This window comes from Poecilia mexicana, unplaced genomic scaffold, assembly GCF_051168715.1.
Source record: "Poecilia mexicana isolate PSO_F unplaced genomic scaffold, ASM5116871v1 scaffold_7, whole genome shotgun sequence".
In the NCBI taxonomy this organism is placed as follows: Eukaryota; Metazoa; Chordata; class Actinopteri; order Cyprinodontiformes; family Poeciliidae; genus Poecilia; species Poecilia mexicana.
In genome coordinates this window covers 27,730,789-27,752,599 of record NW_028263376.1, presented here as the reverse complement: position 1 = coordinate 27,752,599, position 21,811 = coordinate 27,730,789, and the positions used below count along the sequence as shown (strand labels likewise).

Sequence of the window (21,811 nt, the reverse complement as noted above, 5' to 3'; positions counted from 1 at the left end):
CACCTCTCCTCCAGAGACGGCAACCAGGCATCCACATGTCAGGGTTCTTTATTTGTATCCAGGGAAAAACGATGCTCATACAAACATATGGGATTAGATGTGTTTTTTTTTTTTTTTTTAATGAGGGTTTAACGGTGAAAACATATCAAACTTTATTGTACAGAATCCAAAGTAAAGGGAGAGTAAAGATGAAAATACTTTACAGAACCGTTAAAACTCGATGTGTGACAGTTGAACGCAGACACATCAGAGGACAATATCAATAAGGAAAAATATAAAAGTCCTCTGGGAAGACTGAATCTGAGCACAAAACAATGAATCAAGTGCAAAAGTCCACCACTGATGTGAATACAAAATGTGGCTCTGAAGTTTCAAGCTAAAGCAACCATACTCCAGGTATGCTGAGAACCCTTCAGGGATCAAATCTAATCTAAGGGACAAACATACAACCCATAACTGTACGGTGACTTTACTACATTGATTATAAAGCAAACAGTTTATTACAGCTAGAACTTGGGATAATTGTTGCTACAATAAACTGCTACGGACAGTTTTAAACAGAAAACCTGCTGAAATTTCAGTCACAAAGTCAGTTTGAAGCTCCTACCTTTTAAATACTTTTTGATTTCTGGTAGGAAGACAAAACTAGCTGTTTCCACTTACCACAGTTCTTTCCCACCATCTTATCAACTGCAGCACAAAAAAAGGCTGCTGCCATTAGTTTAGTTTACACTGAGCCTTGCCCACTATCACTGCCCCCTTCAGTGAGGCTACAGTCAGACACTTTCCTTATTCACTCAGCTGTCCCCCTCTGTGGAATGGATATCCTCAGTAAATGATAAAGTACAAGACGTGTATCAATCAGCTTACTTTAAGATATTCTGTTTTTATTAGTCATACATCTGAAAGATGTCTCGGTGTACCCAATTTCCCCAACCTGCTGTTTGACCTGGAGTCAGGCTAACAGATAACAGATCGTCAAAGGGGCAACGAGCTTGAACGAGATGAAGTCGCTTTATTCACATTAACTCACTGAACGCACGGCTAAACTTCGGAGTCATCCCGTCTCTTTCGGCTAGGAACTGTGGGAACCGGACGTCTCTTCTTCCTGACCGCCGGCTCCGGCTGGCCGGGTCTTTGTCCCCCTCCAGCAGGGACGGGTGGAGGGACGGGGACGGGACGTCGTTTTTTGACAGAGGGGACGCTGTCGGAGCGTTCGCTGAGGATGCCCCTTGCCACGCCCTCCATCTCTGAAACGGGCATGTGCATGGCGTCGGCCATCTCCTTCTTAGTTACGGAGACAAAAGCAGGATCTTTGGACAGGGAGGCCAGACCGCCCATTTCAAGGGCCTGAGGGGAAAAAACAACAAGCCTTGTTATTTTATTCACATTAGAAAACATTCTACTTGTATTTTTTATTTATTTATTTTACAAAAGTCCAATTTTAAAATCTCAAAATATTATGAACATTTCAGGGGACACGTGTCCCGAAATCCACTTGATGGCAACCACAAACTTCAATGTATCTTATTGGGAGCTTAAATTATAAATGAGCATAAACTGGAACATGGCTGGTAAGTATAAAAATAACTAAAAAAATGGAGGTTGGAAGTAAGGAGGATTGGTCCAGCCCTTACTTACATACAGTGTTGAGCAAATAACATAGAAGATCCAACTCTCTTTCCTGCATTTTAGACTTTAGGCCTTGGTTCCTAAACATTTTAAAATCAAACCTTAATCGTGACCAAAAATATTGATCCGTTACAGAAGTGGCAAAGAGAAAAGTGAGTGAGTTTCCCTCCTCACCTCCTGAACAAGCTGATCGGCTGCAGTCTTTGAGCTCCGACTGCGACTCTCCATCCACTCGGGCTCATAAGGGAACTGCGTAAGACATGTTGAAATTTATACTCTGTTCACATCACGAATGTCACAGTTTCATGTACAAGCTCAGGAAGAAGTTACCTGTGTTTTGTTTGTTTTTACTGTGAAGCTCCAGGAGTGTCTTGGGTCTGGAAAATGGAAAAACAAAAAAAACATTGAAAAGCCCATTTTTAGGGTTTATTTGTCATCATCATTATTTTATCTTTCACATTTATGCATTTACACTGGGATTAAACCACATGGAGGTGAACTCATTCATGAATTATATGACATTTTAAGCCATATGGCTGCATTTTGGTTTTCTTCTAAGGGTTTCAGAGTAAAGGGGGGCTGAATGCAAAAGCTCCTCCTGATTTCAGAATTTTAAAAGGTTGAGGAATCATGTTCCTCCACTTCAAGAGGATGTACTGTTTTCTTGTGGTCTGTCATACTTTATTGATGCAATGCAATAAAGTGTGTGTTTGTATTGTGACAAAATGGGGAAAAAACTCGGGAGCCCCGCGCTGTGTGTGCAGACATGTCTCTAGGTGTCTCATGTCCCCTGTCGCACCTGGTTCCTCGTCCTCAGAGGGATTATAGAACTCATCTGGACTGGCTTCTCTGTCAAAGAAAAATCTGAAACAGAAACAGTAAAAGCAATCAGACACAAAAGCTTTTATCACACACACATCCAGCCGGACGGGAGTGTGTGTGCTGCTCACTCTGCGAAGGCGTTGTTGTTTGTGTTGCTTTTTGGTGCCGTCGCGGGGAAAAAGTCCGCGCTGGGCGCCAGGGCGGAGGAGTTGGGCGGAGACTCGGACTGACTCTCTGAGAACTGGAGGGGCCGCTGGTGGGTCATCTGGGAGCTCTGAGCGTCGGCGGCCTCGGCGGAGAAGGATTCGACTCGGTTGCCGAACAGACCGTGAGAGCGCTGGAGATACCGAGCGCAAAAGCAGGTAAAAGTGGTGAAGGTGCCACTGAGTTACAGAATGTGAATGCCACAAACGTCGTAACATTCAAAAAGATTTCTGGTAACACTTTATTTGAAGTGGTGTGGATAAGATTAACATTACATTCAGTGCAGTGTGACATCATGAACATAACATAAACATGAACTAGCCTTCGTGAATGTTTTTGACTGTCGTTGTTAAGTGTCTTTTGGTAAATAATGACACTTTCATTGCAAATATACATTAGAAATTGCACCAAAAGTATCAACTCAGCATTGCTTGGTAATACTTTTTTTATGCAAAGCTGCATTAAAACTTAAATTAAAAGTCAATTAATTTGCATTAAAAGTGTCACTATTTACCGAATGACACTTTATGACAACAGTCGTAAACAATCACGAAGACTCCTTCGTGTTCATGACAGGTGTTATCTGGTTTCCTACCTGATAAATGGTTTCTTCTGCAGCCTCGTCCATCGCTCTGTCCATTTCTTCCTCGTTCTGCAAGTCCCCTGAAATTGCCCTGTGCATCTCCGGAGCTGCTTCTTCCTCTATGCTCCTCAGACCCGCCTAGAAAATCAACAGAAAGCGGCGAGAAGCTGAACGTTAAGATCCTTCCCATGTTTATGGAGATGGAAAGTCAATAAGATCTCTTCAAGCAACCTGAATCTCTGGACCCGAGGTGCTCTTCTTGGATGGACGGTAGCCGTAATACTCCTCCTGGCGTTTCAGAAACTTCCGGAAATGGTCTTGGAGCAGAAACGTTGCGTAGAATTTCCCCACAGTCACCTCGTCATCTGCAGGTCACAGATGTGTCTATGTGAGAAGTTGGGGATCTTTTCGTAAAGCATCTTATCTGCGTCCACAGACTGACCTCCTATAGGGGGGATGACCTGGTCCAGCAGTTTCATGCTGGTGCGTTTCCAGATTTTCTTTATAATCGCTCTAAGCTCCTCATTGGCCTGCTCAAAGTTTCCTGTAAAAAGTGTTTGAGAAAGAAAACACAGAAACAGGTGATGTTTGAAGGAGCAAATTTCGTCTTGTTATGACTTGAACGGGGCTTTTGATGTGCCGCACCTTCGGTTTTGATTTTTAGCGCCGTCCTGACCAGCGCGAACAGGGTGGCGTTGAACGTGACGGTGCCATCGCTGTTGAGGGGCATGTTCATCCCAACCAAACGCTGCAGACAGAAGAACGACAATGAATGAATTGAGCAATTCCTTTTCCAGAGTAGATGTTTAAACATTCTGATTTCATGCACAGCTTTTATGTGAAACTCTTTTAATCCACACACATAGGGGTCAAGTTTGCTGGCACTTTATCTTTTGTAAAACCGTATTTGATGAGCGATTAGGGTGCAGGTCCGGCTGGAACGCCCAGCTGTGTCAAAGTTTCGACCCAAACAGTTTGAGCCTCCAATTGCTCATACATTAGAGTCACATTAGTGTCCGTAGTGTAGCAGTTTAACATCATTACGCACTGAGACGATGCCGACCAAGGGACACAAGCCAAATGTTTTCAGGTGAAATGTGTTGAACTGTAAACTGTTGCATTTAGCGCAGGTTTCTGGACAAGTGTACCTTGCACGCAGCGCGATGAGGACAGAACTTGCCGAAGCCAAGCGGAGGCTGGATCCGTCGCAGCAGCGTCACCACATCCAGATGTTTGATTCTCCCTCTTTACGTAAGAGAGACATTTTATTTCCTACCAATGCATCATTTTTTTCTTTGACATAAACAAATACGAAACGTGAACGTTCCAGTAGCGTTCAGACTCACGTGGCCTCGGGGTCGTACTCTGCCCAGATCTTCTTGAACTCGTCCAGATGGTGTGGGCCAAGAAGAGACCAATCACGGGTGAGATAGTCAAAGTTGTCCATGATGACGGCAACAAACAGATTGAGGATCTGGATTGGGATGGAAAACAGATAACTGTGTCTGCAGCCGCTTCTGTTTTCACTCCTTTTGTATTGTGATTTTTGCTGAAGCGTGAACGGTTAAAGAAAAGGAGGAGCATTAAAGATGAAGCTGTTTCTGACCAGGAAGGCACAGAGACAGTAGAAGCTGAGGAAGTAAAAGACAGCAAAGTTGGAGCCGCAGGTGTACTCTTCTCCTGGCAGGAAGTCAGACTTGGGGTCACACATCTTCCCGTACATCGACGCCATCATGACATCCTGCCAAGCCTCACCAGTCGCACATCTGGATACATAAAACACACCTTGAACAGTGAGACACCGGCTCAGGCTTTAAATAACACATTGTGGAGAAGGTACCCACCGGAATAACATCAGAACGGCCTGAGGGAATGTCTGGAAGTTGTTGTTGCGGTTGATCTGGGTGCCGTCCACTAAGGCTACCTTTCCAAAGATCTGTAGGTTGTTGCCATTCAAATTAGATTCACATCGTGTTTTCCACCCGGAACCAGATACATAATAACAACCCGCAAAGTTTTGTCTTTAGCAGAATTAACACTGGTGGATGTACCTGCATCCCAATCACAGCGTAAATGAAAAAGAGCATCACGATGAGGAGAGCAACATGAGGGAGAGCCTGAAGACAGAAAACAGACGGGTCAGAAACACTGACATGAAATGATGAGGATAAAACGAGACGACGAGAACTAAACCTGGAAAGACTTGATGAAGGTCCAGAGCAGGTTACGGATGCCCTCCGACCGGTTCAGCAGCTTGACTAGACGCATGACGCGGAAGAGTCGGAAGAATGTGATGGAGACCGAGGCGTTTTCAGAAGCCTGTTGGACAAGAGGACAGCTGCTTCATGGAGGAAAACCACAAAAACGTGGCTATTAAATGAGGAGATACTGACTTACCGCAATTTCTTCCATAGGATCTGTCTCCTGAAAAGAGGAAGTTGTGCATGAATCAGTCCTCATTTACATTTCCTCGCAAAAGTATCCACAACTCTAACTTTTTCACACATTGTCCTTTTGTAATCACAAAGTTCAGTGTACTTTAGAGATACTCCTGAAGAAAATCCAGGGCAATTAATTATCTTTAAAAGTCACTTTATTCAGAGGACTCCCCTTGTTTGGAGTTAAATAAAAGTAGTAGTACATCTGTTCTGTGAAGATCTCGCAGGTTAAGCATCCCACAAAACCATGTTCAGCTGAAAAGTTAAAGTAATGGATGTTCACCTAAACTAACCAGCTGCTCAAAGGCAGTGCTAATCAGAGAAGCAGCCAAGAGGCTCATGATAACTCTGGGGGGGCTTCAGAAATCCACAGCTCAGGTGGGGGAGACTCTATTGACAAAGAAGTAGGCAAGAATAGATAGAGGGATGGCTCAAGTGATACAGGGAAGTTCTGGAAAAAAAAAAAAAACGTGTAACAGACTGTTAAAGATTTGAGTCTGAGGTCCACCGTCATCAATCAGCAGGAAAACGACTTAAAATATACAACCAAGATCTACCAGGGGCTGGTTTAACTCAAACTGTATCCCTACATGAGAGTGACCCAGTCAAAGTCCAAAAACCAGTAGGAAGTCTAACAAAATGCTCTCTGCTCAACCCGACTGAGCTTCAAAAGTTTCTTGACGTGCACAGCTGCTAGCTGTAGCTACAACAAAATGTGCTTTTAGAACACGCTCCACAATTTTTTTATCTGTATTAATGAAAATTGTGTTTCATATTTGTTTTACATTGAAATTGTACCCTACTACGTTTTGGATGCATCTCGTGGAATCTTTCTAAAATACGCTTGAGCTTTATGGTTTATAGCAAGACAAATTATGAAAGAGTTCAGTGGTTATGAATATTCTTGCAAGGCTAAGACATCAATAGCCGGCCTGGCAACTGCAGATTCACAATTTTCAAGAAAAGGTAACATTGTTAATTCACCAACTTTAATTAATATCACATATTGTAATTTGATGGATTTAAACTTGTAACCCATGCAAAACGAAACAAATCAACACAATTTGCATCAATAAAACAGCATGTTTGCTCTACCAGTCAAGCAGTCGTGAGCTCTTAACTTGCTGATGCAAATTGCAAAAAAAAAAACTAACTTGCGGCTTAACATATCAGGCTGAAGGAGGTTTGTCTTACATTTACACTTTTCCGTCAACAAACACAACTAAAGCAGCGACTCGTCAGAGTAAAGGGAGAGCGTGGAGGTGAAAGCGAGAGTAGTGTTTTAGTTGAGAACGCAGCAGAGTGCTCACACAGCAAGGCTCATGCAGCGGTGCAGATATTTACAGCACAGCCATGAAGACAGTACAGTCCTCCACTGGAGTCCAGGGCGGCCTGTGGAGGATAGACATATGAGGAGTGAGGGGGATGAAGGACAGAGAGAGGAGTGACGGGGCGTGTGGATAGAATGATGAAGAGGAACTGGAGAAAAAAAAAAAAGGGGGGGGGGTGCAAGGGGGGAATTTGTGGCCAATTTGTGCATTAAACAAGGACAGCACAGTGCAAAATAACTGACACAATTCTGCTGCGACAAAACATTTAATTCATTAATTAATTTCCTAACTGGAGTTGTGCTCTGTTTAGATGTTCAGAAAACATACACAATGTGCAATCTTTATCAAGAGTGAAATGAGTGATAGCAAAAAAAACTGATGGTGCCGCTGTGATGGAAGTGAATCGGTGGTTGCACACGGTACAAAGGAGCTCTGGAAACAAAGCAACGTGATAAAGGCAAAACATCAAAAACCTCAGATCAACAAATAAACTCAATCTCTCAAATCAAACTGCAGGACGCCAGGGACCTCAACAAACAGCACCTGCAACAGCAGCCTGAAAAACGTAGTTTGCCGCGAAATATACGTGCTGGTGTGTCACGTGTACTCACGTCAACTTCACTCAGGATGACGTCGACGACGCTACCGATGACTATGATGAAGTCGAAGACGTTCCAGGGATCTCCAAAGTAGCCCTGCAGAGAGAGACGAGTCATATGGATCAGCGCCGGCGATCTCCTTATAAGAACGGCAGACATTAGAGTACTCACCCTCACTTTGAAGGCCATGAGCTTAAGTATCATCTCCACAGTGAAGAGCACAGTGAAGATCAGGTTCAGAGTGTCTGACAGCTTGGTAACGTAGTTCGACTGGTTGCAGTGCTGTTCGGATGGGAGGAAAATGACTTCGTTTAGTTAGAAATGAATTCAAAAGATCAGATTCTGGAAGATTCAAACATTTATGACAGTGGGGCAGAAACACACATGAGGAGGACTTTAATAGCATATCGTCACCTTCCTAAAGTAATCACTGTTTTTTCTTTTGCAAAAGTAATTTTGGCAAAGTAGTCACCCACCTCTTTCTTGCTAAAAGATGAATCAGAAAAAAATAATTGGCAAAAAATGACTTAGGCCATTATTTTAGGGAGGTCACAATATCGCACATGGTATATGTTAATTATTGCTCCAGGAGAGCAATTAAATTTGGAGTCTGAGTTTGAGCTTCTCGCTCTGCTCTTTGGTTCTGCTCTACATCTCAACTCCTCTGCAAACTAGGGTCAAAGTTCAGATATTTCTTGAGATCCTAATACGATGCTCTCAGTTGTAAAAACAATATATTTTTGCCACTGTCCATAAGCAAAAAAAAAAAAAAAAGTAAAAGAGAAAATCCTTCCAGTTACAAAGCATCCAAAACTAGAGCAAAAATAATTGTCAGGACATGCAACGTCTCAGCCAAAAACAATAAAAAAAGAGGAACAAAAACTGAAGTCAATAAAAAGAACAAATCTGAACAAACGCAACAAAGCTACTAAAACACGAGTCCCACAATGGAAGACTTCAATGCAATAAATTGCGCAGGTTTAAAGCTTACATTGTCGTCAAAATCGAGCAAAATCTACAATTTGTAACGACAGCATTGAGCAGTATTTCGAATGACATTGTGGGTGTTTAAGTTTGGACAGAGCAGAAGCTAACTGAAAACCAAGCTCTGCGATTCTGGGTCACAAATAAAAACACAAGACCATGTGAAGCCTTTCTCTTAATGATGAGTTGTGGTTTCAGCCTCAGCACTCTGACTCACCTGCATCCCCAAGCACAATGTGTTCAGCATAATTAGGAAGAACATGAGGTACTCAAAGTAGCACGAGGTGACGATGTACCACACTCTGTATTGGTACGGGTTCTTTGGGATGTAGCACCGAAGAGGGCGAGCCTTCAGAGCGTACTGCACGCACTGACGCTGAGAGGGGACAGGACAGACAGGAAGTGAGCGTCGAAGATTAAATAATGTGTGAGTTCACACCCGAGGTACATTTTACAACCACCAGTTTATATGCATCTTTACCTGAATTTTATGTAAAACACCAACACAAAGTGGTGCATAATTGTGATGTGGGAGACAAATGATACATGAATACCAAGATTTTTGACAAATAAAAGTCCGAAAAGTGTGCAGTGCATTTGATATTCAGTCCCTTTTATTCTGACACCCCTAAAAAAATCCAGCTTAACCTACTGCCTTCAGAAGTCAGCCCACCTGTGAGTAATTACAAATGTGGAGCAAAAAAGTTAAAAAAGAAAGCTAAAGGACAGAAGGAACTTTAAGTTTCCCATTGATAATGGAGAGGATACAGCAAAAAAAAAAAAAAAAAAAAAGAAATCCTCAGATGAGACAAAAAGTAGCTTTTTGGTGAACTTTCAGAATGCAATGTTTAGCAGAAAACAAAGACTGCAAATGTCTCTTGTGATGATCTGTCAGATAAAATTCCAGCACTTATGAAAAAGCATTGTCATCTTTCTATAGGACCGACAAAAAAAAAAAAAAAACTCAAACCAGCATACCTGGTTCTTGTCGAGCTCGCAGTTCTTGTACTCCTGTTCACCCTGCTCCTGAAAGGTGACGATGACAAAGCCCACAAAGATGTTCATCATGAAGAAGGCGATGAGAATGATGTAGATAATGAAGAAGATGGACACGTCCACACGGTTGTTGTAGACTGGACCCATGTCTTCCTCGGCTGAGTCTATGGCTCTGTAAAGAAGCCTAATGACGAAGAAAAGGAACGGGACAAAGATCAGAGACAGTCTGTTAATTTAATTCTCTGACTCAACAAATCGCCAAAACAATGGCACTGTTGTTTTTTTAAAATCAAAATATACTCTGAGCTCACTTGGGCCAGCCCTCAAACGTCGAGACGGTGAACAGAGCCAGCATCCCGTTGAGCACGTTGTCAAAGTTAAAGTCACTGTTTATCCACTGTCTTTTCGCCAGAACTGTGTCTTGCAGGGAGTTCTCCATGTGCTTCAAGTAGCGTCCCCTACGAACGCGCAAAGAGAGCGGTTAACATTAGAGCTCTGATAAATTAAGTCTATATGGTAAGTCAGCGTTGTTTGCCTTACTGGCATTCCTCTGCAGTCAGTTTGGTCGGGTCTGTGCAGCTGTAGAATTTGCCCTGGCAGGGAAAGAGATGAGTAACTAATTTAATCTTCAAGCAGCAAGGCTTTCGTAGTACTGTAGACCAATTTAGAAATGTGGCCTTCGCTGAAGCACTACTTTAAAATTAACTACCTTGAAGAGCTGCACTCCGATGCAGGCAAACATGAAATTCAGCAGCATGGTGACCAGGACAATGTTGCCGATGGTCTTGATGGCCACAAACACACACTGGACCACATGCTGTTAAAAAAAAAAGAAGAAGGGGGGAAAAGAAAAAACAATGAATCCTGAGAACAGTTGAAAGTAAAATTACAGTAAAGTAGTTAATTAACTTTATAGGGAAATGCTACATGCAGGGTTTGTCTATTGCTTTAAAGAAAATGCTGATCGTTTTCTTGGCGAAGTAAAACCCAACACAACAAACTGATGTGTGGCTGATTTTTGGCAACACAGAAAAGACTAGAGTCAGCATAAACCATGAAGATTCAAAGAAGAAAAGTGGGTTACAGGTTAGTGAGATTAAACAGAAGGAAAGAGCACATTTTCCCTTACTACAACTTAAACTGGACAGTTTCAGTTGTAAAACTGATGATGTATTTGTTTTCCATCATTCAAGTCCTCTACTGACTCATGTTCTCTTGTAGTCACCTCATGAAACTTCGGAAAAGTCTTGAACGACTGAGAAAACTACCAAAATGTGCACGTTTTCTGAGATATTGGAAGTTATTTCACTTTATTTACCTTTAAACCTTTTGCTCTGTTGATGGCTCTGAGTGGCCTCAGCACCCTCAACACCCTGAGAATCTTCACCACGGAGATGGCGCTGGATCTGCAAACGACACATAAAAAGAGGAACATTCTCACTGTCCTGGTTTTAGGATTGTAAACGGCTGCGAGCAGAACTTTTCTCTTCCTAACGGAGTGATTGTTAAATGTAAACTCACTCCATTCCCATAGACAGGAGTGACACTGTGACCACAATCAGATCCAGGATGTTGAACGAGTTACGACAAAAAGAGCCTTCGTGCATGAACGCACCATACACGGTCATCTGCCACAGAGAACAGTGCAGTTACACACAGCAGTGCTGAATCAAATTTGCACGCTTTTTTTTAAAGACTTAAGAATAATTATTGGCTATTATTGCAAACTTTATATCAATTTTACATTGCATCTGACTAAAATGTAAAATATTGTTATGTTAGCTTTTTTTTTTTTAAATAAGACAGTGGCTCACTTGTGTTAATGATTTCATACGATAGATTAAATCTTGGATTTACCTTCAGCACAATCTCAATGGTGAAAACGGTTGTGAAGACAATATCAGCGTAGGCTAAGATCTGAGAAAAAGCACAAAAACGGACAGCTGTTATTTTGCCGCCTTCCTTATCCTGTAGCTACGGTCCAGCACTTTGCATTAGGCCTGCACGTCACCTGGTTTCTATAGGATTTCGGATCGATGGGATCTTCAGCCGCCAGCGAGATGGACGAGAGCAGGATGAAGAGGAGGATGAGGTTGGTGAAGGACGAAGCATTGATGATCTTGTAACACAGCTTACGGAACCTGGACACCAAATAGAAAATGAAAGATATCGAACTGCAAAATTTAACGGAGCGCCACATGAATCTTAGGAATCGTCATACTTGTTCTGAGGACCAAATATGAAAAAGGAGCTAGCTTCTGGCAAAGGAACGGCTTCTTCCTTGAGCTGCAGGTCGGCCATCGGTCGGGGTCGAGGACTGATTGGGATTTCAGGTTCTTCCTCCTCGTCGTCACCTACAACAAGGAGTTGAAACTTCAGGGAGTTCATTTTACAGCGTTCGAGGCGAAGTGCTAAGCTTGTGAGGCAGGAGAACAACATTTTCTAAAAATGTTTTTACACACAACTACGTGAGACTCTCTTAAAATAGGTCATAATCTTGTGTCAAAACAGAGTAAACAAGCTAGTGCTAACGTATAGCAGATCAGCAAAATGCGGCGCATTAGTTATCCAGTAAGGCTGAATCAGATAGACCACGTAAGATTAATGAAATTATTATTTTAGTATCAGACCTCTTAATGTAATCAGTATCAGTGGCTAAAAATCTTTACTAGGACCTGCCAAACGTTGTATCACCAGAAAACAGGAAATAGCTGCGGTTGTTAAGCTTAAAGCACAACTGAGAGTTGCGATATGTAAATTTCTCCCATCAGCATTACAGGTTGAAGAACAACCAGAGATATTTTAGTCAAAGAGTAACCTCAACACTTTTTGTTTTGACCTGGGAAATCAGCAGGTGGAAATGGATCCTTCACTTCATTGACATTTGACTCAAATTCATCGATTTTGAGCTGGGAAAAAAAAAAAGATAAATGTTAACTAAACATATTTGTACTCCCTACCTACAGTGTAATATGATACCAGAGAGAATACAAACTTTGGCTGTAGTGGGCATTCCCTCCATTTTGGCCCTCTGTTCAGCCAGTTTCTTTGCTATCCTCTCCCTCTCCTCATCTGTCTTTTCAGGCATTTTGGACCTTCGGGGCAAAATGAAAGGCAAAGTGAATAAACTATGGCAATGTGCAGACACACTCTGTCCAAGTTTCTTCAAACTTTTTAGCTTCCCCTCCCCACCACAAAGTAATGGTGAAAGAAACTTGAGATCCAATCTATTGGATAAGAATACCATTTCCTATTTTTATTTCCTATTTATGCTATATTTAGAATAGCATTTCTATAAGTCAGTAGAACAGGTGCCAAATGACAGCAAAAGTGTGTTGTTACTCACCTTAGCAGCTTCTTTCTCATCTTCTCTTCTGCCTTTTCCTTCTGAGCCGAAGTCAGACTCTCAGCCTCTGCCAGGTTGTCCACCGCAATGGCCAAGAAGACATTGAGGAGGATATCTGATCGCAACAAGCTTAGGAAAACAAATTAAAAAAAAAACATTAATTGGCGTAATTTGATGTTTTAAAATTAAGATAATATTTTAGTGTGACATGAAGGATACAGTTTCCACAGACGAAAAGGATAATGAAATAGATGGAAACCAGAATCCCAGGAATCTCAGGCCCTCCATATGCCATTATACCATTGTACATGATGTTGGTCCATTCCTCTCCTGTGAGGATCTAAGGAAACAATCATTAAAAAGTAATGAATGTCTTTGTATTGCATTGGAGATGCTTTAAGTAATGACATCCTAATGAGACTTACCTGAAATACACTAATCAGGGCCTGAGGAAAGTTGTCAAAGTTACTGCGCCTGGGACGGTTGTAATCAAAGTTGAACTTCCCTCCAAACACCTGCATTCCCAGGAGTGAGAAGATGACAATAAAGAGGAAGAGAAGGAGGAGCAGAGAAGCGATGGAGCGAACGGAGTTGAGGAGAGAGGCCACCAGGTTGCTCAGAGAGGTCCAGTACCTGCAAAAGCAGTTTAGAGATGGCAGAGTATGGTTCCAACCTGCAGGGCAGTGGCGTTTAGAAGAAGATAGATAGACCTACTTTGTGACTTTGAAAATCCTCAGCAGCCGAATACACCTGAGCACGGAGAAACCCAGGGGAGCCACAGCTCCTGCAGACAACATGATCATCTCCAGAATACCGCAGAGCACGACGAAGAAGTCGAAGCGGTTAAACAGCGACATGAAGTAGGCTCTGGGTCCCAGAGCGTACATCTTCACCAGCATCTCAAAGACAAACAGCACCAGCAGGACTCGGCTCGCTACGTCTGCGGCGGTAAAAGAAGAGAGACAGAAGCCGGTAGACTTTTAAGACTGAGAGGTTTGCAATAAATCTGAAGAACACACAAAATGACTTGCTAACCTTGCAGAGACGTCAGGGAGTCAGGCTGATGGTGGAACTCAGTGGCTATGGTCAGCGTGTTGAGGAATACGAGGAACATCACAGCCCAATAAAAGCTCTTGGTTTTCACATAAATCAGACACTTCATCCTGAAGAAACGGTTCCAGCGAAGTCCCAGCCGGCTAAACATGAAAATAATCCGTCATCACTGCCAAACAGCCGTAAAAGCACCATGCCAGCGGTGGTACATTTACAAAGTAAGAGGCTCACTAATAGTAGATGATGGGACTCTTTCCTTCCAAGTCATACAGGCTGTCTGTGTCAGAGTCTCCACTGGTGAGAGGCAGAAGGCCTGGAAAATAGTCACAAGTTTGAGGAGTCTCAAAACAGCAAACCTTTGAGATTTTACATAATAAATCAAGGCAAAGCAGCATGAAGTGAAGGGAAGTTTTCAGAAATATTTAGAAATCCAAATCTGAAAGGTTTGGCATAGATTATTGCCAAACCTTCAGTGGTATTGGCCTTGTGAGGAGCCTGGTTTCCTCCAAACATGAGTTTTCATATTTGTGTCAATTAGTCCAGATTTTTGTTTCTCTTAGACTGAGAGTCATTCAGCTTCCTTTTGGCAAACTCCTTGAAACCTTCCAGATGCACTGTATGTGTTCATTGGTCCCTTTATGATGCGGTGTCTTTCTTTAACAACCACTAATAAACATCTTAGAGCTTCAAAATACAGATTTGTTTAAACTAATGTTAAATTACACTCAGGTGGGCTTAAGAGGACCACAGAAAAGGGAGATAAATATAACTTTTGTCTTTTCAGTCTCCTTTTCAGATCTCCATTTGTATAAAAAAAATGTGGAAAAAATAGACATCATTGCTTCTTTTCAGTGATAAACTACTTTTTGTTATATTTTACTGTGAGCTTATGTAACTACACAAGCTCCCTGCAAAATACATTAAACCCTGGTTGTAATTTAACTAAATTTGGAAAGCATCAAGAGGCATATTCTGAAAGGCACTCTCCGTGGTTCAGAGAGCTCACCTTTGCCTTCTCTGTCAGCATCAAGGACTTCAGCATGAGTGATCCACTCCATGTAGCCATGGAGGTCTTCATCCAGCTGCTGTCGCTCTCTCAACTTCTGATACTCTCCTCGTGACCTGGCCTTCTCTCGCTCTTTGGTAAACTCTCTGGGTAGTAAAGGGGTAAAGAACATGTTAATTTATCCGACGAAGCAGGACAAGCACAAGTGTGAGTAGACATAACACGACAGCCACCTTACCCACTAAGAACACCCAGGACAAGATTAAGCACAAAGAAGGAGCCCAGCAAGATGAGAGGGACGAAATAGAGCCAGGGCCATTCGTTTCCGATAGCATCATTCACCTGAGAGACAACTCAAAACTGTCAGTCGGTCACAACTCGTTTAACGTGTAAAGTCATGAATGCTGCTGTAGGTTACTGACCCAGTAAAGGACTTTGGTCCATCCCTCCATGGTGATGCACTGGTAAACTGTCAGCATTGCGAAGCCAATATTATCAAAGTGAGTGATGCCGTTGTTGGGACCCTCCCAGTTAGGCCTGCACTCTGAGCCATTGATCATGCAGCGGCGTCCGTTTCCAGCCTGAGCACACGGAGCAGGCAGCTCACCTTCTGCTGCTGCGTAGATGTCTGTGGATGCAAGGAAGATGCATCAGTACGGGAAGCTGATGTCGGGACTTGTGGGTAATGTGGTTAAAATTGTCCTTTGTTGAATACTTGTGCCAGTGTAGTAGCAGGTCTTATGCATTTTGCATTTGAACAACTCCAGTCCCATAATGGCGTAGATGGTGACCAGTAAGAAGACCAACAGGGCAATGTGCAGCAGAGGCAGCATGGCTTTGAGGATGGAGTTCATCACCACCTGAAGGCCTGAAAGTGGAAGTATAACCAAGCAAGAGCTCAGCGAAGTGTCTGAAAACAGAGCCAACATTTCTTACCGGTACTCCAAAGTAAAACTGGGCAATATATTTGTTTGCATTCATCATCGTGATATCAGTATTTACAATATCACAATTGCAAATTATTGCTTGTATCTAAAGTAGTTCAAGAGCCATGTATTCATGCTCTGCATTTTGGTAATATATCTGGCTGTATGGATGAATTCTAACTGCTTCTGATGTATATTTTTTGTAGCCGAGTCGATAACGCTCTCTGAAATTGGTGGAGAAGGTGCGATAAGGACAAAAAACAAAATGGTCAAGAATTGTCTTCACAAAAGTACTTCAACTACTTGTTTGGCTGATATTGTGATTCAAAAAACAAAAAAAAAAAAACATAGACGTCCAGAATCAGCCGACAGAACACGTCTTTGTACTGTCCGTGACTTAATGTCTGCTGCAGTTCCACTGAGACACAATTCTGCAATTTGCATGGCCAATTTTCTCATAGCCGCAGCTCAATGTCAAGGGTACTGCTAGAAAAGCTGCATAGAAAGTTGTGCAGAATATTTTGTTGATCTCACAAATATGTCTCACAGTGAAAGAGAGGCTTTTGGCGGCTGCTGCTGCTTATTGTGTGTCTGTCATTTGAGCTGCTCTGCAATCTGCTCGGATTCCCTAAGCTGTCTAGGGAGAGCTGTGCTGCAAACAAATGAAACACTAATACTTGTGCCAATGTGGTGGCTCTGGCACAAGTATTTGGGTAGCTTCTAAATAGGCTTAAAGTAGCAAGACTCTTTAAAGAAAAGTGCTAATTTTATTTAACAGAAGAACAACGTTTGCTGTAGGGTTTGTCTGCACACAGTTAACTTGAACCACATTGAAATTATCGACTGAATTATCTAAATGAGTGATCAAGAGGAACCAGAAAGGGACTGTGTTTTTATACAGTGTAAACATCCTGTTTTCCACGGGCTCTTACTAGGTACTCCTGAAACAAGTCGAAGGGGCCGCAGTACTCTGAATGCTCTCAGTGCCTTCATGTCAAACCCCCCACCCTTTTCCTTCTCCACTCCTGCGATCATGTTTATGGTGTCCAAGAGTCTGCAGGAGAAGACAACAAAAACCAGAAACATCTAAAAAACATCAAGTCTGTTACATCGGAATTGAGAATTCAGAGAACAAATATTTTTATCTTTAAAGAGGGGACAGGCTCTTTTGCAAAAGATATATCAAGCTGCTGCACAGAGCTCGTCTTACCCCATGAAAACGATGACAAAGTCCAATATGTTCCAACAGTTCCTTAAATAGGCCCCTTCATGGAACACCAGCCCATACGCTATGATCTTCATGAAGCACTCGAACGTGAAGACGACAAGGAAGATGTACTCCAGACTTTCCTGCAATAAGACAAACGAGTCAGACAATTTGAAACGGTCTAATTATCACATAAAATTCTCTTAGTAGAACATAAATAATATATCAAAGACTCAGAACTTAAAACTTAAAAAAAGACTTGTATTTGTTTTAATGTCTTAAGATTTCATCTGAGTTTTCCCCTAAAACAAGTTCAGTGTTCCTTAGACTGTACACATATTTAACCGTGGACTGGTGTAAACCGAAGACAGGAGGTTATTTATGACATCTAACATACAGAACAGAGCAGCTTGGTTTTCCTCAATTATTATGACTTCATAGAAAAGCAAATCATTCGTCATAAATCAAGGATTCATTGGACTTGTGCTGTAAATCCCCCATTGGTCTGTTGTTACATTCAGCCAGATTCAGGCGTCAGCACCGAGCTGCGACTCGGCCGAAACAAAGCGTTTAGTAACAGTCTTGTGCCGAATTCCTAAACATCACACATTTTTCTAAATGTGGACGGCTGAACGTCTGGGTTTGTTTCAGTGCTGCGACTTTTTAGTGTCTCTGTGTTGGGTTACGTGAGAAAACATTTCTGGACTCGATCTCACTCGACCTACTTCTGACTGCAGTAGGGGAGCGAATCGTATCTTCTTACTTTCCTCCCGTCTAAAGAATGACAGGGAGGAGTTGGAAAGCTTTGGCAGGAGGCAGGTCCACAGCAAGACAGGTAAAGAAACAGGATTGGACTAAAAATAGGTTAAATGACAGTATGTCAACGAGACTGACGTGTTTATGAAGAATGTATTCATTTAATGTAGGAAGACAGGTGTCAGGTGCCATCTACTTCATATAAGTGCAATGAAAGCCTTAAAGATGGAGTCCAAATAAAACTGTAAACATATACAACATATGTGTTCACTTTTTTTAAAAGTAGATTTTAGCTAAATCTATATATATATATATATATATATATATATAGATAGATAGATAGAAAGAATACACATGTGCACAGGGGGAACATGCAAACTCCATGCTTGGAATTGAACCCAGGACCTTCTTGCTGCAACCAACTGCGTCACTATGCAGCAAACCCATTTTTACCCTGTAAACCCATTTTACAGATGAACCCCTAAGCTAGATTTGCTCTGATCCAGACATCCCTAGAAGCATTTCGTAGAGAACACACGAAATAGGGCAATGCCTCCAATTTTATAAAACATACCCAAAAGGCTCTCCTCCAAGCTGACACAAGGGGTACACAGCTTTAAAATAAGCCATCAAGGCATTCTTTTTATCATTTATAATTTTTGTGTCTCCTTTGCGCTTTGAATCATACAGCATTTTTTTTATAATGGTTCAACTGTGTATCCTCTGACAGTTAGTATGACCCACAGCCTCACCATAGCAAAACCACTGATCTGTGGAGCTAAAATAATAGTAATTTTTAAAAAGCTGTTGTAGGAGGTACGTAACATTTGTAAAGAAAAAATTACTTTTTTACATGAGATAATATGTAAAAAAAAGAAAAAAAGCTAATTTATCCTGTGGTCCTATTGCCATTTGCAGAAATGCACCAGATACAACCAATCAGTCAGGGGGAAAGTCTTAGTGCTGTCAATCACACATGTGTACACACTGCTCAACGTTCTAATGGCAGATAATTATTGTAATTATTATTGTTGTTATTCTTGCCATTATTACAAGAATAACGTAAACAATTTTGACCGTTTACATCAACCGTTTACATGCTAACTCGTCATATTAGCAGAAATATGACGAGTTTCTGCTCATCATACTTTTTTGTATGCTGGTCTGCTTCACAAGCCAGTGATCAGAAATACAAAATAATGAGATCATGCAAGGATGATCAAAGAGCACATTTGTCCATCGACCCTGGACAAACGCAGATGGGACTCCAAATAAAGAACTGAGTTGTATCTGGTAGCATTAGAAATGGGGCTTGACTCTCACACCAAAGAGCAGCTGAAGCCCGTAGCCATTTAGCACCACACCATCCAGTAAATCAACACACAGCTATAGCAAACTGCTTCATCAGGCAGCACAGTCACTGCCTTGGCAGAAACACAGATCTAAGTATAACTAAAGTGCTGGCAAATGTTCATGGCTTGTTCCTTGTTTAAAGGTTCTTTGTTCTGCTCACCAAGTTCGTGTTGGTGTTGTTGCTGTCTTCTTCAGGCATGGGCAGGAACACGGCCAGAGCCACACAGTTGGCAAAGATGGTTAACAGGATGATAATTTCAAAGGTTCTGGGTGAGGAAGGCTCAGGATCATAACAACGCACAAGTTTCAAGGCAACTTTCTTTATGTGTGAGTAATGGTCTGGTTTTTTGTGATACACCTATATAGTGTTACAAAGCATATCAAACGGATGAGATGCAGTGATCTCTGGTCTTAAATCCTCTACTGGCATAGCTGTAGGGAGTGAATGTAATCCTGTCTGGTGCGATGCTTCATTCTCATCCATAGGGGGCTCTCCGACAAAATTCCCCTGCCAGGTCAGCATCATGTCTTTCTGTGATGTGGAGGAACAGCTGCAGAGCCCAAGAATATGACAGGCCATTTTTTCCCTGACGAACAGGGAAAAAATGTTTTGAGTCAGACTGCAAGACGTTTATTTCTACACAAGTCGATGTATATAAAAGCTAAATGCTTTATTCTGATTAATTTGCCCCTTTTATAGACTCTGTCCTGTCGCATTACGTTCAACAGTAAACAGCCGACCATAAACAAGGCATGTAAAAAGTATATTTTATAATGTTCCTATAATATTCCCAATCTTATGAACTGCAGGCATGTTCAACAAACCAGAATATCCGTTACAATGAGGCTCGCCTGTCAGATTAAAAATATCTTTTGAAAATAACTTTTAAGCAAGTATTTAACATACATATAATTAAGCCCACACGTCTGTTAAAAAGTGTGCTTTTAATGATCTGATGTAATATTCTAATCGCAGATATTTTTTTCTCTGGTGTAAAATAAATATCTTCTGCCATAAAACTAGTGCTACCATCACATAAACAATGATATTTTGCTGTTATTTCAAATACAAATGTATACAATCGAAGCTGAATGCAGAAAACTCCCAACAGGAGTTATAAATCATCATCCTGCGTTTGGTTCCCAAATGACACCAGTCTTCCTGTATTTCAGTAATTTTTTCCACACAAACCAGCAGAATTGAAGGCATTCAGCTCATTAATTAGGAAGCTGATTGCTTTTATGTGCCAGATAGGGACAGATTGAGATGAACAGAAAATCAGAGGCTTGCAAATATTGAACCACAGTTGTTAGAGAAGACTCCATAATGTAGCGATCACCTGGTTACTTGATTCAGTTCCCTGGTGGAAATGTGACGTGACAACTGTATAACCTAATGAATGTGTTCAGTGCTTTATATTTCAGTCTATAAAGGATACTTCCACTCCACAATGTTGATGCAGGCCTTTCGGAAAGGGTTTTTGATGGAGAAGAGGAAGAGGGTTCTGGCAGGTCGAGGGTTGCCACCTGTGGCCTGAAGCCGCTTCAGCTTCTCCCTCTGCTTCTTCTTCAGTTCCTCCTCGTTCATGATGACCGGCTTGGCCGCATCCGTGTTGGTCGCCATCCTGACGCCTTCACCTCACACAACCTTTCCACAAAATCCGCAAAAAAACAATTAAAAAAAATTCAGAGGTTGATGTAAAATCCCAGACTCTGGTTCAGTGCAGATCTTCCATGTGTGCGGGTTCTCCCCCGCCGCCGTCCTCTTCTCTCCTCTCTAGCTCCGTCTCAGAGCCACGGACTTCTCCTCCAAGCCGAGGGCCCCGGACAGAAAAAGCTCACCTCTGTGGAGAAAAATAAAAGAGGCCCAGAGTGGCTGGAGGAGCAGTTGGCCCTGCAGCATGTTTAAATTTAGACTGTAAAGCACCGGCAGGCCATGCTTGGGGATGGCTGGGAGGGTCAGGAGGGGAGGGCAGTGGCAGAAGGGGCAGGACGAATGTGAATGATGTGAGAAAGCAATACGAGCGGGAGAGAAACCTCTGTCACGTTTTCTTCAAAGATTACCTCTTCTTTATCTCCATCCATCTCTTCAAGTTCTTCTGGTCCTTCTGAATAAAACAGGATTCTACCACTCCTATTTTATTTCATATGTACAGTATAACATTTTTGCAAATACCTTGAAAAAAAATGTCAATGTCTACATATGATGCTGCATGAACAGTATTTCCCTCTAATATAATGACTTTATAAATAAAATGGATTACATGGGATGGTTAAATTTGATTTTTTTAAATTTAAATGTACTTTTCATCTACTCAATGCAAATATTAGTGACAGCCTATCAAGTTTAAATAACTTTTTATTCAGTAAATGTTATATGGGATCCAAAAATTATAATGTTGAATAAAAGCAGTTTTTCATCAGGAACAATATACCACTATAAAATCTCATACAATCTGACAATTTTCTTAAAGGTGAGTTGAGATGTGGTTAGTGAATTTATCTTGCAGTAGCTTATTTGTAGTGTACTTTGTCGCCCCCTATTGCTCATAAATAAATGTAACCTAAAAGTAAA

At 41.7% G+C, this 21,811-nt stretch overlaps 1 protein-coding gene across 2 annotated transcripts; it reads right to left on the bottom strand.

Moving 5' to 3' along the window:
- Positions 1–32: 32 nt before the first annotated feature.
- Positions 33–21,458, bottom strand: cacna1sb (calcium voltage-gated channel subunit alpha1 Sb). 2 transcript variants are annotated; one of them, XM_014992111.2, is made up of 45 exons: positions 20,676–21,458; positions 19,397–19,502; positions 17,131–17,270; positions 16,853–16,974; positions 15,710–15,862; positions 15,417–15,622; positions 15,233–15,336; positions 14,995–15,140; positions 14,220–14,301; positions 13,971–14,131; positions 13,650–13,875; positions 13,361–13,568; positions 13,155–13,275; positions 12,936–13,050; positions 12,585–12,684; positions 12,429–12,498; positions 11,811–11,943; positions 11,601–11,730; positions 11,447–11,506; positions 11,111–11,217; positions 10,908–10,995; positions 10,299–10,406; positions 10,130–10,182; positions 9,901–10,047; positions 9,572–9,773; positions 8,811–8,969; positions 7,781–7,891; positions 7,622–7,705; positions 7,024–7,071; positions 5,639–5,665; positions 5,435–5,560; positions 5,293–5,358; positions 5,086–5,177; positions 4,848–5,007; positions 4,588–4,715; positions 4,390–4,486; positions 3,887–3,989; positions 3,684–3,785; positions 3,473–3,606; positions 3,254–3,379; positions 2,583–2,791; positions 2,432–2,496; positions 1,963–2,009; positions 1,807–1,881; positions 33–1,350 (listed from the first exon to the last, which is right to left on the bottom strand). In XM_014992111.2, exons 1-45 carry the CDS (start codon positions 20,858–20,860, stop codon positions 1,045–1,047), a joined length of 5,538 nt encoding a protein of 1,845 aa, XP_014847597.2. In that variant the 5' UTR covers positions 20,861–21,458; the 3' UTR covers positions 33–1,044. The 2 variants fall into 2 exon arrangements, with proteins under 2 accessions (XP_014847597.2, XP_087863506.1); XM_088007380.1 differs by having other exon boundaries at positions 7,622–7,891.
- Positions 21,459–21,811: the final 353 nt, after the last annotated feature.